This window comes from Amphiprion ocellaris, chromosome 18 (assembly GCF_022539595.1).
Source record: "Amphiprion ocellaris isolate individual 3 ecotype Okinawa chromosome 18, ASM2253959v1, whole genome shotgun sequence".
Taxonomy (NCBI): Eukaryota; Metazoa; Chordata; class Actinopteri; family Pomacentridae; genus Amphiprion; species Amphiprion ocellaris.
The window spans coordinates 9,033,902-9,050,443 of NC_072783.1; the positions used below are offsets into that span (position 1 = coordinate 9,033,902).

Consider the following 16,542-nt stretch of genomic DNA (forward strand, 5'->3'; position numbering starts at 1 on the left):
TGAGTTTTTTGTTCTTTTCTTTTTTATAAAGCTGCATTCCCTAAAGGCATATTTGCTGATAACATTCTTAGACCATTACGCCTTAACATTCTTAAAATGTTTTCTGATTAATCATTGTTTTTACTATTAAGAAAACTATTAGTGGCATCTTTAATTAAAATAAGGATATCTGTAAATCAGAAAATGTGAAAATATAGATTATAACATGTCAAAATAGTTGTACAAATCTGTTAAATGAACATTTTGACATGAATCAGGAGTGAAAATTATCATCAGTGCTGCTAATTAAATGATAAATATTCACCACAGTGCACAAGAACATGAGAACCGGACTCGTTTTGCTGCTGCGACTCCTCATCTTTTGGGGTTTTTGTGTGTTCTCGTGTCTCCTCTGAGTGGGTGTGATCCCCATTAGTCTTTACTGTGCAGCCTGCAGCGCTGAACAGCTGCATCGGGGCGGCTCCTGCAGGAACCGGGCCTCCGACTGGAGCCAAACTCCTGCAGCACTAGAGTCCCATCAGAGCTCCACCTATCCTCACGGTCCATCGACGGCCTCAGAGCTCAGCAGGACGATGCCAGAGATGGAAAACATTGGCTGGAAGCAACCGCGTTTACTCACAGGTTCTACTCCAGCTGCTAATCTGAGTCCAAAGGCCGCCTCCAGGCCTTTTTATTCTCATAAAATAAAGTACGTTTTATTTTACGGGTCATTCCACAATTGGAGGACATTTTACGTCCCACCCATCAAATTTCAAATAATCCATGTAGAAAATACTAAAACATTCAGTTGTTGTGTAAATGTTCTTGTCCTGAGACCAAATCTAAAAAAATCTAAGAGGAAAGAATGTTTGAAAATACTTTTTAAAATACCAAAGAAGTACCTAAAATACCATTTTCCTCTTGCCCCACCCCCACTGATGACCAAATTGAATCTCAAATAAAACAGTTAAAATTAAATTTAAATCTACTTTTTTTGTTTCATTTTATCATTAATGTCTCTTGTAATTGCTGGAACACTTTTTAATCAACATAATATTTGAAATAATAATTGGTATGCATGGAACGTGTCCCACAACAACCCTGTTATAACCTTTTAGCTGGTAGAGGAAGAAAACAGTGAATCACATGAAATGCTGGAATTAACGTCATCAAACAGTTTTCCTAAAGAATGGGTAGAGCAAAGCTATGTCCCCTCTTCTATTTTTCATATTTTCATCCCATTGTCAGCCTTGATTGAATGTCTCACTCTACCTCATATTACCAGGATCAGACTAATTCTTTTGACTGTTTTCCATGAGTCAGTTTGTCCTCTTGGTCAGCAGTAACAGCTAGATAAATATCTAGCTTCTACTGCTGAGAGAAAGCTAACATTAGCATGGATTAGCAGCCCTGTTAAGCCGTGTGTCCACTAGATGCATTTTTCCCACATGTAAACGTGCCGCATCTGAAAATCACCTGTACGGTGGGCAGTCACTACCTGGTCACATGACCGCGCTTTCAGATTGAGTCTGGCAGATGCATCGGACCAACATGGCGGCTCGGCTGCAAACTTTCTCTTTTATTTTGAAAACACTTCAGTGAAAAGTATTTCTGAAAGCATTTGAGGCAAGAAATAACCTCTGCCTTTGCAGAGTCATTTTAGTTCAACGACAGCTAGTTTGGATGTTTGACGAAAGTTTCGCGATGCGTTGGACCTCCGCTCGAAACGCATCGCATGCTGCATGTTTGTCCGGTTGCAGTGCGTTTCGAGCTGCGATCCAGTGTGTTTCCCCGGAGCGGGTTGCATCTCATTTGCATAAAGTAGACTCAACTTCTACTTTGTGCAAATTTGATGCGGTGTGCAGAGATTCCAAGCATCATGATACTTTCGTCAAATGTCTAAACTAGCCGTTATTGAACTAAAACAAGGACAGATTCAGCTGCTGCACAGATTATTTCTTGCCTCAGATGCTTTCAGAAATATTTTTCGCTGAAGTGTTTTTGAAATAAGAGAATATATAACAAGAGAAAGTTTGCAGCCGAGCTGCTATGTTGGTTCGACGCATCTGCCGGACTCAAGCTGAAAGTGCTGTTATGTGACCAGGTAGTGACTGCCCACCCTACGGGTGATTTTCACATGCAACGTGTTTACATGTGGGAAAAACACATCAAGTGGACGCACGGCTTTACTGTGATTACAGCAGGGTTAGCAAACAACAAATAAAACTTGGAATAAAAATGGTACCATTGATGTGTAAGCTGAGCCAACCAAGCCTTTGATAGTTTATTATCTACTGATGATTATGGAGCAGAAAATTCTAAAAGAGGTTTATTTTTCCAACATTTTGAAGGCCAAATGTCCTCCAATTCTGGAATGAGCCTTAGAGCTTTGCTTCTCCGTGTTATTCTTTCCTCCACTCTGTTGCAGAACGTTAAGTTTTGCAGTTGCGGAACTGCAAGCTGCATTTGAGTGAAGGTATATAAATAAACTTGAGCTTGACAAGGTCACAGGATAAACAAGAAGAAAACGGACAAGATTCTGAGAAAAGACGTTTCTCTTTAAACTCAAGAATCAATATCCTCTCATGATGTCAGCGGGCGAGGCCGTCCTGAAGGTGCAGTAATGAATCCCCGAACGCCGCTACACGAGCAGCCATATGGTTTCTATTATCCACAGAGGACAACACACATGTTAAAGGGTCAGTTCACCCAAATCACACGATAGCGAGAAAATATTTTCCCACTTATCCCGAATGGTGAACACAGACAGACTGAGTGTTAATAACTGGGGGATTTGAGGAACAATGCAGACAAAAATGTGCAACAGCGACACAAAATGTATTTGTTTCACACAAAAAAAGGCTGTAAAGTTGTGAGATTTTCCTCCATGGAAACAATACAACCACTGGCAGAAGCAGAGAGAATTTAGAATCACAGAAATTATACAAAAGTTGGATTTCTTTAAATATTTATTTTGCAAAGATTGAAAAAAAAAAAAAAAAACACTGGACAGATGCTACCAATACCAGAAAAAAACATACATTTTCTATGGATTTTCTACTGCTTACATTTATAATTTGTTTTCTCTCCATTTATCAGTGATTACACAGCCTCCAGTTCATCTGAATAGTTTCAAAATTTTTGACAGTCGCAGCTGAGTACAGAAATTTTTTTGTTTTTAACAGAATCTGGCGCAAATTGTTTATTTTTGATGAATTTTTAATTCAGTTATGGAAAATAAAATGACATTTTAAAGCTTAGATTTCACATACGATTAGTTCAACGACTGTGGGAAAATTGAAAAGCTGACATTTCAGTGTGTTTTACAGTTTCTGTCTCCAAAAAATGGTGTAATCTTGGCGATTTTTTAAAGACTTTCAAACCTACTGGCAGCTTTTGTGGTTCGGAGAGTTAATATATGTGCAATTTTTCCATATTCTATAAACTCTGGTTAAAACTTGTATATACTATTAAGAAATCTGTCCCACTGTTATTCTTTATTTTCCTACTTCATCTTTAAATTCGTTCTTTTTCTTGCTTTTTTTTCTTAAAGTTTGAGCGCTACCATGCACCTTTAGGTAGCTTTTTCTTCCATTTTAAACACTCTAATTCCATTTTCACAGCAATTAGGACTGCATTCGTGCATAAAATGTGATATATAAAATAAACTTGCCTTTATTCGCCTGCATCCACATTGCGTAACTTGCAAGTTTGCTTTGTTGTTGGCATGAAAACAGGAACAATAAGGAGGTGTTGGTGGGATTAACCGAACTCCAAGGAGGCTGGAGTTGGAATCCAGTGTGGGACCTTTTGTTTTTACACTTTGCGGTGTTTTCTGTCACATTTTGCTTTTATTTGTGCTACAACACTCCCTGGTTAAGTTTAAGAAAAGATCTTGGTTTTGGTTAACAAACCCCTGTGTGAATTCTAACCACAAAAGTCCGGTTGTTTTCTGGGCTGACTCACAAGAAAAGCCTCTAAAAAAAACTATTTTACAGCCTTCTTTGTGAAATAATACTTTTTTTGGTGTGAAACTTCTCCCACCAGAAACTATTTTGTTGGTTTTTCCAACACATGTAGCACCACAAATGAAATTCTAGTAACATTCCTCACATTGACCTCCTTTAGTTTTTTATCTTTGAGCAAATAAAAGCAATCTGCAAGGAATAAGACAAAGAGCATGTTCTTTGTGACTTTGGTGAAAGAGCCCTTTAAGTTTTGCACATTTGCATCTGTTTGAGCGGGTCAGATCCATTATGTCTCACCACACTCCGGTGTCGTAAGTTTATCGGGCAGCATCGGATCCATTAACACACAACGAGGACTATTGTCACACGGCAGCAGATGCTACAGAAAGAAAGAGCGAAGCAGGGATACTCTCACTGGGGTTTTGTGCTCCCGCATGCCTCGCATACCGACAAACAGCAGCGTAGGCCGGCCGCATGGACGCGATTACGCAACGGGCAGATGTTTGTGGGAGAAAGTTAAAGAGTTCATTCTGCTGGGACCTGCAGCGAGGGATTGTGGGATAGGTGGAGGCCCGGCTGACCGAGGCCAGTTGTCAGGGCGGCGTTCACTCCAGGGACACACAACTCTCCTCACTCTTACTTTTACTCTCACACCCTGCAAACGTAACACTCTGGCACTTCTGCAAAGCTTCAGCGAGGTTTGCATCAGTGAAGAACAACACGTGTGAGTTAGAAGGCACGAACGAAGCCGTCACAAGTGGTAACATCACTAATAAATGAAGGATTTTCGATGTGTGTGTGTCTGTTCTTTGGTTTTCTTGACAACTGTTCTTTCGATCGACCTCAAACTTGGTGGGACCATTACCATGGAACCTTGAAAATGCAGTGTAGATTCTGAAGTCATTCAGATAAAATGTTCCCGAGAAACACAAAAACAAAAACATTAAATTACAGTTGGTGACTATGGTAAAGAAGGGGCGAGTCGGTGACATAATGATGTAATTAATGATGACTATGGTGTGTTGCAAAGAAGAAAAAAACTCACCTATCTGATTATTGAAAGTGTGGGAGTATTTTAGACTGAAATCAACAATTTGGTACTCTGTATTCGCTGTAAAAGACTGCTATGGACAAAACAAAAGCAGCTTGGTCAAGACTGTAGCGAGGAACAGCACCACCCTGTGGTGTTCCAACAGATACATTTGTAACAGGGACTAAACGAATATTAATAAAAATCGTGAATAAGAATGGCAAGAGCTTGCAAGTTTTCTTAATTTCAGTTAATATAACTTTACGATTTTAACATAACATATTTTTACGCACATTTTTTTATTGGAAAATTTAAAAAACAAAACAAAACTCATCCTCAGTTTTGCAAAAAAAAAAAACTTCTATGTTCACTTAAAGTGTTGCCAACTGAGAAGGCTGCATTGGTTCTGTACTGTAACACCAGATCTGTGAGTATAAAGACGTAGCTTTTAATTTAAGGACCAAACAAACTGCTAATTATGCAAATGAGCTACACATTGACATCGATAAGTCACGGAGGTAAAACCTAGGTGTTTTAAACTATGTGTTTCTGGCAGGTAAACAGCAGGATTTCCAATATGAGAAAAAAACTCTTGTTGGTCTAAGTTTGCATTTACATGCACAAAGAGCAGTTATAAATCCCACTTATGGAACTGTAAAAACCTCCAAAAGCAGAAAAAAGAAGCTCTTTAAAATTCACTGTACGATTCTTAGCATACATTATTCTAACACTGCAGCACTGAAAATAAGGAAACATCATCTACATTTGAGTCATTCTCTGCAAACTTTCGAGTTAAATTAGAACTTCCCATTTGTGTGATGTTGAGAGTGGAGGACTTCCCTACATAACAAAACTCTACTGGCTGCAGTAGATGGATCCGTAAGAAGAACAAACAGAGTTCATGAAGTCAAACTCACCTGATCGAGCTGGTTGCTTGGCGACCGGCAGGGAAACCTCGGTGAGCGGCAGGATGTAGACGTCCGGGCTGCCCTGGGAGGCCGGCGAGGCCAAGGTGGACATGTCTGCGTGGTACTCCTCCCCGTCCACATTCTTGAATTCCTGCAACACAAACAAACAACGAGGTCATGGAACGGAAAAGGCTGCTTGTGTTAGACTGACAGCTGGTTTGGTAACTCTGCAAAAATAAGCATTAAAAGAAGTTTTTACTCGTTCTCCTCCATCTAACTTGAGGTGTTTCGACTTGAACGTACAGCTGAGAGTTCACTCAACTCTTAGAAAACAAAACTACCATTTTAGCAGACTTTCCCAGCATGCATTACAGCGCATCAGAGCGAAACCTCTTCAGAGACTCCCTTGTGTTTTGTAATGTGAAGAAAATATTCATGATGGAAATTTGCCGTGCGCTAATGCATGTAAATTAAATCATGGCGGTTTCTTTTCATAATAATGAAAACAAAGCTAACAGTGATGAAGGTCAGTGCTGACTTCAGTCCATACATTATAATATTACACCAGCAGCTTTGTCTTTGTGCTGACTTTGGGACAAAACGTCTCTAACAGAACCGATCGTATGAGTTATTCGTGGTTCAACTTAATATCTAATGATTATTTATTCTGGTATATACACTATATCTAGTGTTCATGATGACGCAAAAACTACCAGGCTGAAATTCGCGAAACTTGATGGAAAAGTAGAGCAAAGAACTCCTTAAACTTTCCCCATGTCACTAATAAATGATGAATTATGTGTGTGTGTCTGTTCTTTAGTTTTCTTGACAACTGTTCATCCAATCAAACTCAAACTTGGTGGAACCATTGCTGTGGAACCTCAAAAATGCAATGTAGATTTTGAAGTAATCTAGATAAAATGTTCCCAAGAAACACAAAAACATTAAACTACAGTTGGTGACTATGGTAAAGAAGGGGTGACTCAGTGACATAATGATGTAATTAATGCTGACTATAGTGTGTTGTAAAGAAGAAAAAACTCACCTATTCAAATATCTAAAGTGTGGGAGTATTTTAAATTGAAATCAATAATTTGGTACTCTGTGTTCACTGGTAATGACTGTTATGGACAAAACAAAAGCAGCTTGGTCAAGACTTTAGTGAGGAACAGCTCCACCCTGTGGACAAGACATCGGCAAGGTTCCAACAGATACATTTTTAAAGGCGACTAAACAAGTATTAATAAAAATTGCAAGTTAAGAATTGCAAGCTTTATTAATTTCAGTTAATAAAACTCAGCTGGTTTTCTGATTTTAAAACTCACAAAACAACTTTGAACTAATTATCTAAACTAAACTCAATTAAGTGTAGAGTTATCTAAACTTTAACTCATTTTTGGGCAACTTTAAATAATATAGAGCAATTTTAACTCGTTTTTGTAATAATAGTAATAATAATATATACAATAAAATATAATAATCAGATATTAGATATTATTTGATGAATATATTTATTGGTTACTCCTTATTCCAAACAAATAGAAGAAATCTAAAATGCCAACCCAACCAAAGCTCAGGCCTTAGGAAGCTACTGTATCTAGTTTTTTTAGACTGTTCTATTTATTAGGCCTTCATATTTATATTTTATATTTATTACTTGCCAATCCTGTTGCTATCATGTCGTCTAACAAACTTTCCGTAAGTTTCAGTTACCAAGACAAATTCCTTGTGAGCCCACTTGGCAATAAAGCTTTTTCTGATTCTGATTCTTTAGTTTTTAGCTTGAAATGATTAAACTTCTCAGTCTAATGTCTTTCCAGTACTGATTTACACGCCTGTACCTCCTCGATTCATGGTGTTACTTTCTGTTTTCTGAACATTCAGCAGCAGATCACTGTAATTTGTGTGTAATATTTAACAGTGCCGCCTAATAAAAGGCAGAAAGCTGATGATATTTTGAAGCAAGCTGTCCTGGCTCGGCTGAGCTGTTTGTGAGACTGTTGGAGAGTCACAGTGTAAACAAAGCTGGTCTGTCATGTCCAGAGATTATTAGCTCTGAGATTACATGAAGCTCAATCCTGTGTTTCACAGATAAGCCTGCTGGTGTTGGAAACAGGGAAGAGCTCCTTTTTACTCACAGAGAATGTCCTCTTTTTGAAATATTTTCACACGAAATCGACAACGAGCACATTCACAAGACAGCAGACGGAGGGGAAGGAGGCGATTTACTGCAACTTGATCCAATCGCTCAGCTTCACAGGCCCTGAGTGGCACCGGCGATCAATAAGTCCTCACAACTCTGAGTGGATTAGAAGGATCGGTGTCACACTCACGTCTCCGCCAGGGAGGATCTCCTATTGTGTGTTAATTAGATTGTGCTTCAGAAGGAACTGAACAGAAAGGAGGAATATTAAGAGCGACTTCTTTCAATTTAATTAGTCAGAAGTGGCTGCCGGAGCAAGTTGACATCTGTCAGAGTGGAGGGAAAAGGCAGGAAGGATCCCACAAAGGGAAGAAATAACACCCCGCAGCCAAAAATGTGGTCATGTGGTCTGATGAGTCCAGATTTACCCTGTTCCAGAGTGATGGGGGCATCAGGGTAAGAAGAGAGGCAGATGAAATGATGCCCTCATCATGGCTAGTGTCTACCAGCCTGTGGGGGTTAGAGTTATGATCTGGGGTTGGTCAGGTTCAGCAACATTATGTTCCCAAAGAATGAGGTCAGCTGACTACCTGAATATACTGAATGACCAGGTCTTTCCATCAATGGAGTTTTTCTTCCCTGATGACATGGACATGTTCCAAGATGATGATGCCAGGATTCATGGGGCTCATATTGTGAATGAGTGGATCAGGGAGCATGAGATGAATCGTCCTCCACAGAGTCCAGACCTCAGCCAAACAATCTTTGGGATGTTGTGGAGCGGTCCGACTCTCCCATCATCAATGTAAGATCTTGGTAGAAAATGAATGCAACTCTGGGCTGTTGTGACATTGCAGAAGCTTATCGAAACGATGCCATGGCGAATGTGTGTCGTTCTCAGAGTTAAAGGGAGTCTAATGAAATATTAGAGTGTACAACTTTTTTTTGGACAGGCAGTGAATTATACTTTCTTCTCTCCTACATTTATCTTAACAACTGAAACTACCTTTAAGATGATGGAAAGATTACATAAAAAGCTGTTAAAATGCAACACATATTAAAGATTAAACCAGGGTTTTCCAGACCTGGTTTCTTTCACAATGCTGATCCACATTTCAGCTCCACCAAAAAGTGATTTTTTTTCCCCCTCGAAATTTCACACATGGTTTCATTTCGATAAACGCTTGAATGATCCAACATCCAAGTCCAAAAACTGGGAACAGATTTTTGCATCAGAGCTTTTCTTCTTCTTCTTCTTCTCTTCCCATGACTCATGTTTCGAGCCGCTGGATTTATCTTCTGTCCCTGAATATAAAAACTGGATATAAACTATTTCAAATGTGCAACAGCTGCAAAAATAAAATGCTACTGACATACTGATGCACTTATTAATAATCAAACATATGAAAATATCAGTCAGAGGGACAACTACTTTTTTGTACTTTTACTTCTCATGCAGTACTTTTTCTTATAATGGAGATATATTTTGCTGTAGTGGTACTTTTACTTAAGCTTGGGGCCAAAAAAATAAGACTTAATCCCAACATTAACTGTTAAAAGGTTGCTTGGAATAACAAGAAGTTTCTTAATATGAACCATATATCAATATTATGGATGTTTCTTATCAACACAAAGTTTTGTTGTTGGTTTCCCAGTAAGTTTACAAAAAGAACAATATATATACAGAATTACAGGACATGAACAAATGTGTAATTTGCACTTTTAATGAGTGGATGTTCACCAATTAAAAAACATATTTAAGGACAAATTAGCAGCTTATCGCTTTTGGTGAGGGGGAAAAAGGTTTACAGTGCTGTACTATAATTAAAAATGTTAATTTAGTCTAAATTAAATGAAACTCTGAATGAAAAACTGAACTAAAACTGCAAATGAGAATAGTGGGGATGTCCCAGTTTGATATTAATGATCAGCACTGATCCAGGCTTCACAAGGAGCATGGATTTAAAAAATTCTAAATGATTATTTTGAACTGTTATTTTGCAGACTATTTCTGTTTGACACCATCTAGGTTACAGTTTTTTTTGCCTTAATGCATTGCAGAGCTACTCAGTTGTCAAGTACATGCTGTATATTGGATTGATTTTAGTAACTATAATGTACTTGAAGTGTGTGTTATGTAGGGAAAATGGTATCGGTGGATACTAAATACCAAATGACTGGCATCAGACTGGAAGACAGAAACTTAATTGGACATCTCCAGAGAATACAGTAATGCTAGGTGCTAATACTGTAAATAAAAATACAGTAATAATACTGTAAATAGTTTCAAGCTGCCTTTAAGTTCCGACAAAATTTCGTTTTTTTTTTTTTTAACAGTTTACCAGTGTCAGGTTTTACAGTTTTGCTTTTAACTTTCTTGTGTTTTGTAAAATCACCTTGAAGCTCAGATTCAGGTGCATTTTTATGTGTTATTCTGTTTGTATGAGGGTTTTTTTTTTTTTTTTTAGGTTTCTTTCATGTTACATTGATGAGCTCCTCAAAGATTCTCTCAGTCTGCCGAACGACGACGACGACAGCGAGGAGAGATCTGGCTTCGTCCACCGACCGGATGTCAGAATAAGAGCGTCTTAGATGGGAGCTGGAGAGCAGAAGAGTCCCATCGCTGGAAAAATGTGACCTGCAGCAGCCCTCTGTAGCACCCACACAAACACATGCACACATAAACACCTCCATGTCACGCTTCATCCTGTCCACACGCTAACGCACACACTAACACACACACTAACACACACACTAACACCCGCCCTCTGCTGCAGATCCAAACCTTCACACGGCCCTGCTCGCCCTCCCATTCAACATGTGGTTTCACTCTCACACACTCTGTCACTCACACACTTACACCATACACACAGTCACTACACACAATACTGTTCAAAAGTTTGGGGTCACTTAGAAATGTCTTTACTTCTGAAAGAAAAACATTTTTTTCAATGAAGATGACATTAAATGAATGATAAATCCAGTGTAGACATTGTTAATGTGGTAAATGACTATTCTAGCTGGAAACAGCTGATTTTTAATGGAATATCTCCATAGAGGTACAGAGGAACATTTCCAGCAACCATCACTCCTGTGTTCTAATGCTACATTGTGTTAGCTAATGGTGTTGAAAGGCTCATTGATGATTAGAAAACCCTTGTGCAGTTACGTTAGCACATGGATAAAAGTGGGAGTTTTCATGGAAAACATGAAACTGTCTGAGTGACCCCAAACTTTTGAACGGTAGCGTAGGTCAACTTTAACTCATTTAGAGTAATTTTAATATAGAGCAACATTAACTAATAATATCAATTTTGGCTAAAATAGGCCAACTTTAGCTAATATAAAGCAACTTTAACTCATTTAGAGCAACTTTAATATAGAAAAACTTTAACTTATAATATCAATTTTGGCTAAGATTAGCCAACTTTAGCTAATATAGAGCAACTTTAAAAATTAAAAGCAACTTTAACTCATTTAGAGCAACTTTATCATAGAGCAACTTCAAAAAATAATATCCATTTTGGCTAAGATAGGGCAACTAATGTAGAGCCACTTTAACTCATTTAAAGCAGCGTTAACTAATATAGAGCAACTTTAATTCATGTACACTACCTGTTCCTTTCCTTTCCTTTCCTTTCATGGAAAACATGAAATTGTCTGAGTGACCCCAAGCTTTTGAACAGTAGTATAAATCCTGCAGCAAAGTTTACCAAACCTGAGCTGCAAATAATGAATATTTGATGCCACTTCAATTGACTGAGGTTCCTTTTGGTCCAAAAATCTGCCTTTCCAGAATCCAAAGTGACATTTTCAAGCTGTTCTTTCCTGCAAACAGTCCAAAACTCAACAATAAAACAGACAAGAAGCAAATCATCTGATCTGAGATGCATTCTTGATGATTCTGCTTCTGCTCTGTATCGTGGTTGTTTGCAGCCTCATCCAGAGCTGCTGCTGCTGCAGGAATCAAATTATTGATGTGTGTTTTCCTCTGAAGGAATCTTTTGAGAAATACTTTCATGCAATAGTCAGACAAGAGGAGCGATGCAGCTCTCTTATCTGTGGATTTAAGGCTGCAAACTAGCAAAATTTCATCATCGTTTTATGTTCCATTGTGGTCATTTTGTCTCATCTTTCTGTCTCCCTGCTCTCAGTTTGTGTCTAATCTGTCCAGTTTATGGTCGTTTTGTCTAAAATTTACTCTCCAGACTTTTTCTCTCTGCTCTGCTCATCATCTGTAGAAAGACGTTTCACCATGCTGAATGTATCTCCAACAACTTGCTCCTCTGTTCACTGTTTCTGAGCCATGCTGCATTTATTTTATTCATCCAGAAGGTTTGATTTTCCACCAAAGAGCTTAGATTCTTTTGGCTTTTCACAAGATCTGGTGCAAACAGTTTATTTTTTTGGTGAATTCTTAAATGAAACAAGTAGAATGTAGTGACTTTCACAATTTTGAGCTTAGATTTGGTTATTTTTCCCAGTGGAGCTGCACATCACGGATAATTAGTTCAAGGACTGTTGAAAAGATGAAAATCCTGTGATTTTTTTTCATTTTTTACAGTTTCTGGCTCTGATAAATGGTTTAATTTTGGTGATATATTTTTTTTAAAATTTTGTACAAAAATGTGCTTTTCAAACCTGCTGGTGGGTTTTAGCCTTTAAAGAGTTAATAATTAAGGGTTTAAGGTTAATTTAAGTGTCTTATGCTCTTATCTTGCAAATGAAGAAAAATCAGAGGAATCAAATGAAGAAGTTTAAGAGACAGAGATAAATTTGAATGATGTGTGCAAATTATGCATGAATAAAATAGCTCTTGCTCCTGTCTTTTGCAGCCACATCTAGAGCTGCTGCTTTACTGCTGCAGAAACTTAATCATCTATACATTTTTGCTTTAAAGGAATCTTTGGGGTTATTTGTTATGTAGATAAAAGCAGCGAGGCAGCTCTCTAATCTGTGACCTGAAGGCAACCAGACAGATGGATATACTGGCAAAACTAATTTTCACCAATGAAAAATGTCCCAAATCACATTTTCCTACAGTCCTCATCTTTCTGTCCTGAAACACTGAGAGCTTTTCAAGATGTTCTGTCCCCCCCCCAAAAAAGAGTCCAAAACTCACCAATATGGAAATGATATCAAACAGAAAAGAAGCAAATCATCAAATTTGAGATGCATTCTTGATGATTTTGCTCCTGCTGCAGCAGAAATGAAATAATCTGTGTAGTATTTTCTTAAAAGAAAATGTGGGTCATTCCAGAATTGGAGCCATAAAATTTCAAATCATTCATGTACAAAATCCTAATAAAGTATGAAAATTTGTCCCAAGTTATTCAAAATTTGTCTAAAACATCTCTAAAATTACTAAAATTGTATCCAAAATTATCAAAAACTTTTTAAAAATGACTCAAGTGAAGAGAAGGCAAGTTTTCCCTCAACTAAATTTGTCCAAAATAACCCAATTCTTTTCTAAAATGACAAAAACATTTCTAAAATGACTCCAAAATTTGTCCAAAATGGACCAAAACCTGTCCAAACTGACTCAATTTTTGTCCTAAATTACTCAAAATTTGTCTAAAATGACTAAAAATGTATCCAAAACAATCAAAAAGTTCTCCAAAACGACTCAAGTAAAGAGAAGGATTCAAGAAAATATACATATTGGATTTTTTTTTCAGTTTTCCTGAGAAAAAGCTAACATTAGCATGGATTAGCAACCCTGTTACTGTGATTAGAGTAGGGTTAGCAAACAACAAAGAAAACATGGAATAAAAATGGTACCATTGATGTGTAAGCTGAGCTAATCATGCCTTTGATAGTTTATTACCTATTATTGATGAATATGGAGCAGAAACCTGTAAAAGAGAAGGTTTATTTTCAAAAATTTTTAAGGCCAAATGTCCTCCAGTTCTGGGATGACCCGTAGACATTTATCTGACCGTGATGCAGCTCTCTTATCTGTGGATTTAATGCTGCAAACTCACAAAATTTCATCACCAGTGAAAAAAAATTCCAAGCTAGCCTCTCCCACAGTTCTGATCTTTCTGTTCCTGAAAGACAGCAAGGTTTTCAAGATGTTCTGTCCTAAAAACAGTCAAATATTTCAAGAAATACAAGATATTCCAATTCCAATAAAACTGACAAATCATCAAATTTCACATGAATACTTGTTTTGGTTGTTGCTGCTCCACTGCTGTAAATTTATTCCTCTTTGGGAGATCCGTTTATTTGTTAGTCAAATAAGAAGATCTGTGGATTTAACTAAAAAAAATATCGTCACCAGTGAACTAAATCCCAACTAGCCGCTCCCACATCTTTCTGTTGAGAGCTTTTCAAGATGTTCTGTCCTAAAAACAGTCCAAAACTCACACGAAAAATAAATCTTGAAGCAGTTTCTTGATTCATTTTCAATTAATTCAATTTAAAAAAGCAACTCGGGACTTATGAAAGCAGGAAAACAAAGATGAAATGTGTTTACGACCACTACAAATCATCCAGTGAACTTCACCACAGCATCTCCTTACCTTTCCACAGATGCCATCTCAAACCAACTCGAGCTTCGGCTGCAGCGCCTCAACATCTTCCTCACAAACACTCATCCAAACTCACAAACACTCGGCGACCCCACAGAGCTCCCACCGGGTGGAAGAGAGTCTTCATCACTACTGCAGGGAACGATCCCGAGAAGAGGAGGAGGAGGAGGAAGGATGGAGGGAGAGGAAACCAAATGGGAGGAGGAAGAGCAAAAAAAAAAAAAAATAAAGCGAAGACCGAACCTCTGGTCATCTCACGAGGGAGACGAGGGAAATCGAGCCCCCACAAAAATGCGAGAGAGGAAAAAAAATGGGAGTGGGAGGAGGGTGAGGAGGAGGGTGAGGAGGGGGTGAGGAGGGTGGGTGGGATTCACATACTATACATGTGACATCACTCTCTCCCTTCCTCTCTTTCCCAAAAGCTGAAGAACATCTGCAGGGCATTCCCCCTCCTGAACAGAGCAGGAAAACACCCAAACACTCGTCCGTTCACACCAGTCTAGTGAGGACCGTCTGCTGACCTCTGACCTCTGACCCCACACCCAAATGCTGCCATTTTATCGAAACTTTGTCGTGTAGTTTAGATTAAAGTTTAGACCAAATATTTGACTGTAGCCTCTCAGTGTAATCAGTAAGAAGCAGCTCAAACGCTTCAATCCGGTCCTCTATTATAAATTAAGGGTTTATTTAAGTGCCTCATTCCATTATCTTGCAAATTAAGAAAAATCTGTCATATCGAATGCAGAAATGTAACTTTCTATCACATTTGTCTTCACTGTGGGTTCATTTTTCACTGCAATCTAAAGTCCTGCACCTCTATGGAAACAAAGAACTCAGAGAGCTTCGGTGTTTGTTTTTTTAATAAAAATTAAAAAACTTCACATCAAATCAATCACAATGAAATCAACTGTTCCTTGTATCATTTCTGACAGATAAGTCCCGATAAGTCCGCAGCAGTGGATTTGTAGTAGAATCGCAATCATGTGATCGTCAGCAGGCAGCTGATGTAGCGTTCACTTGTTGTCATGGTTACAGAGACGCCAAGCCATTATCTGGCAATGATACAGAAATCTCAAATAAATCCGTGGATCCAGAGTATAAGCTGAATCACTGCCAAAATCTAATCAATTGGTCCTTGTGTCATTTCTGACCTTCCCTGAAAATTTCATCCAAATCCGTTGGTCCGTTTTTGAGTAATGTTGCTAACAGACAGACAGACCAACGGTGATCATCACATAACTCCGCCTGTTCCTTGGTGGAGTAAAAATGTTCTTTTATTATGAATCTTTCTACTGAGACTGGTTCTTAACTAAGAAAAAAACAATGTACAGGAATATTAGCTATGTTGTGCTCCATGTTTTGATACATTTATTTTAAGACTTCAGGAAATAAGTATGAGAAGACTGATGCAGCTTTCGTATCTTTGGATTGAAGACTGGAAACAGTCATGGATTAGTAAAATTGCCCTTCAGAGCTTCGAAACTTCACCACTGAACAAAACCCCAGATCAAAATCCTAAAATCCCAAACTAGACTCCGGCAGAGAACTAGTCCTCATCTTTCTGCTCCTAAAACACAGACAGCTTTTCTCTCTCATCCCCTGTGGAAGGTTTTTTTCTTCTCTGGGAGAGGCCCTGTCTAATTCCAGATGGGGCCCCAAGGCCGGATGCTCTGTGGGCTCACGGGTAAGGCCTTCCTCACGCCCTCTGGCCCTCTCACTTCCCCCTTTTTCCCACCCCTTCCCCGGACACACCCCGACAGGTTCCAGCTGGGTGGTCGAATCATCTGTCTTCACTGCATCAGTATTCCTCACATACAGCCGAACAACAACTGGACTTGCATCTATAAACACATGCAGCGTCCAGCAGAGAGAACAGGATATTATATAACACAGACGACATGAAGAGAAGATGGAGACGCACCCAGAGGCTAAAATACCTCATTATTGGAACAATCTTTCATGTCCCAGAGTGGTGAGAAAA

The 16,542-nt window shown here is 38.5% G+C and overlaps 1 protein-coding gene across 2 annotated transcripts in view; it reads right to left on the minus strand.

The window, feature by feature from the left end:
* Nucleotides 1-16,542, minus strand: part of aatkb (apoptosis-associated tyrosine kinase b) — a 99,172-nt gene that overhangs the window by 27,511 nt on the left and 55,119 nt on the right. The window contains exons 1-2 of one of the 2 annotated variants that reach the window (XM_023280969.3): nucleotides 14,553-14,705; nucleotides 5,895-6,036 (exon numbers count right to left, since the gene is read on the minus strand). In XM_023280969.3, the coding sequence (XP_023136737.2) occupies nucleotides 5,895-5,997 (103 nt within the window). In that variant the 5' untranslated portion in view covers nucleotides 5,998-6,036; nucleotides 14,553-14,705. Of the gene's footprint in view, nucleotides 1-5,894; nucleotides 6,037-14,552; nucleotides 14,706-16,542 lie in introns of those variants that run through there. The other variant, XM_023280967.3, reaches the window with a different exon arrangement.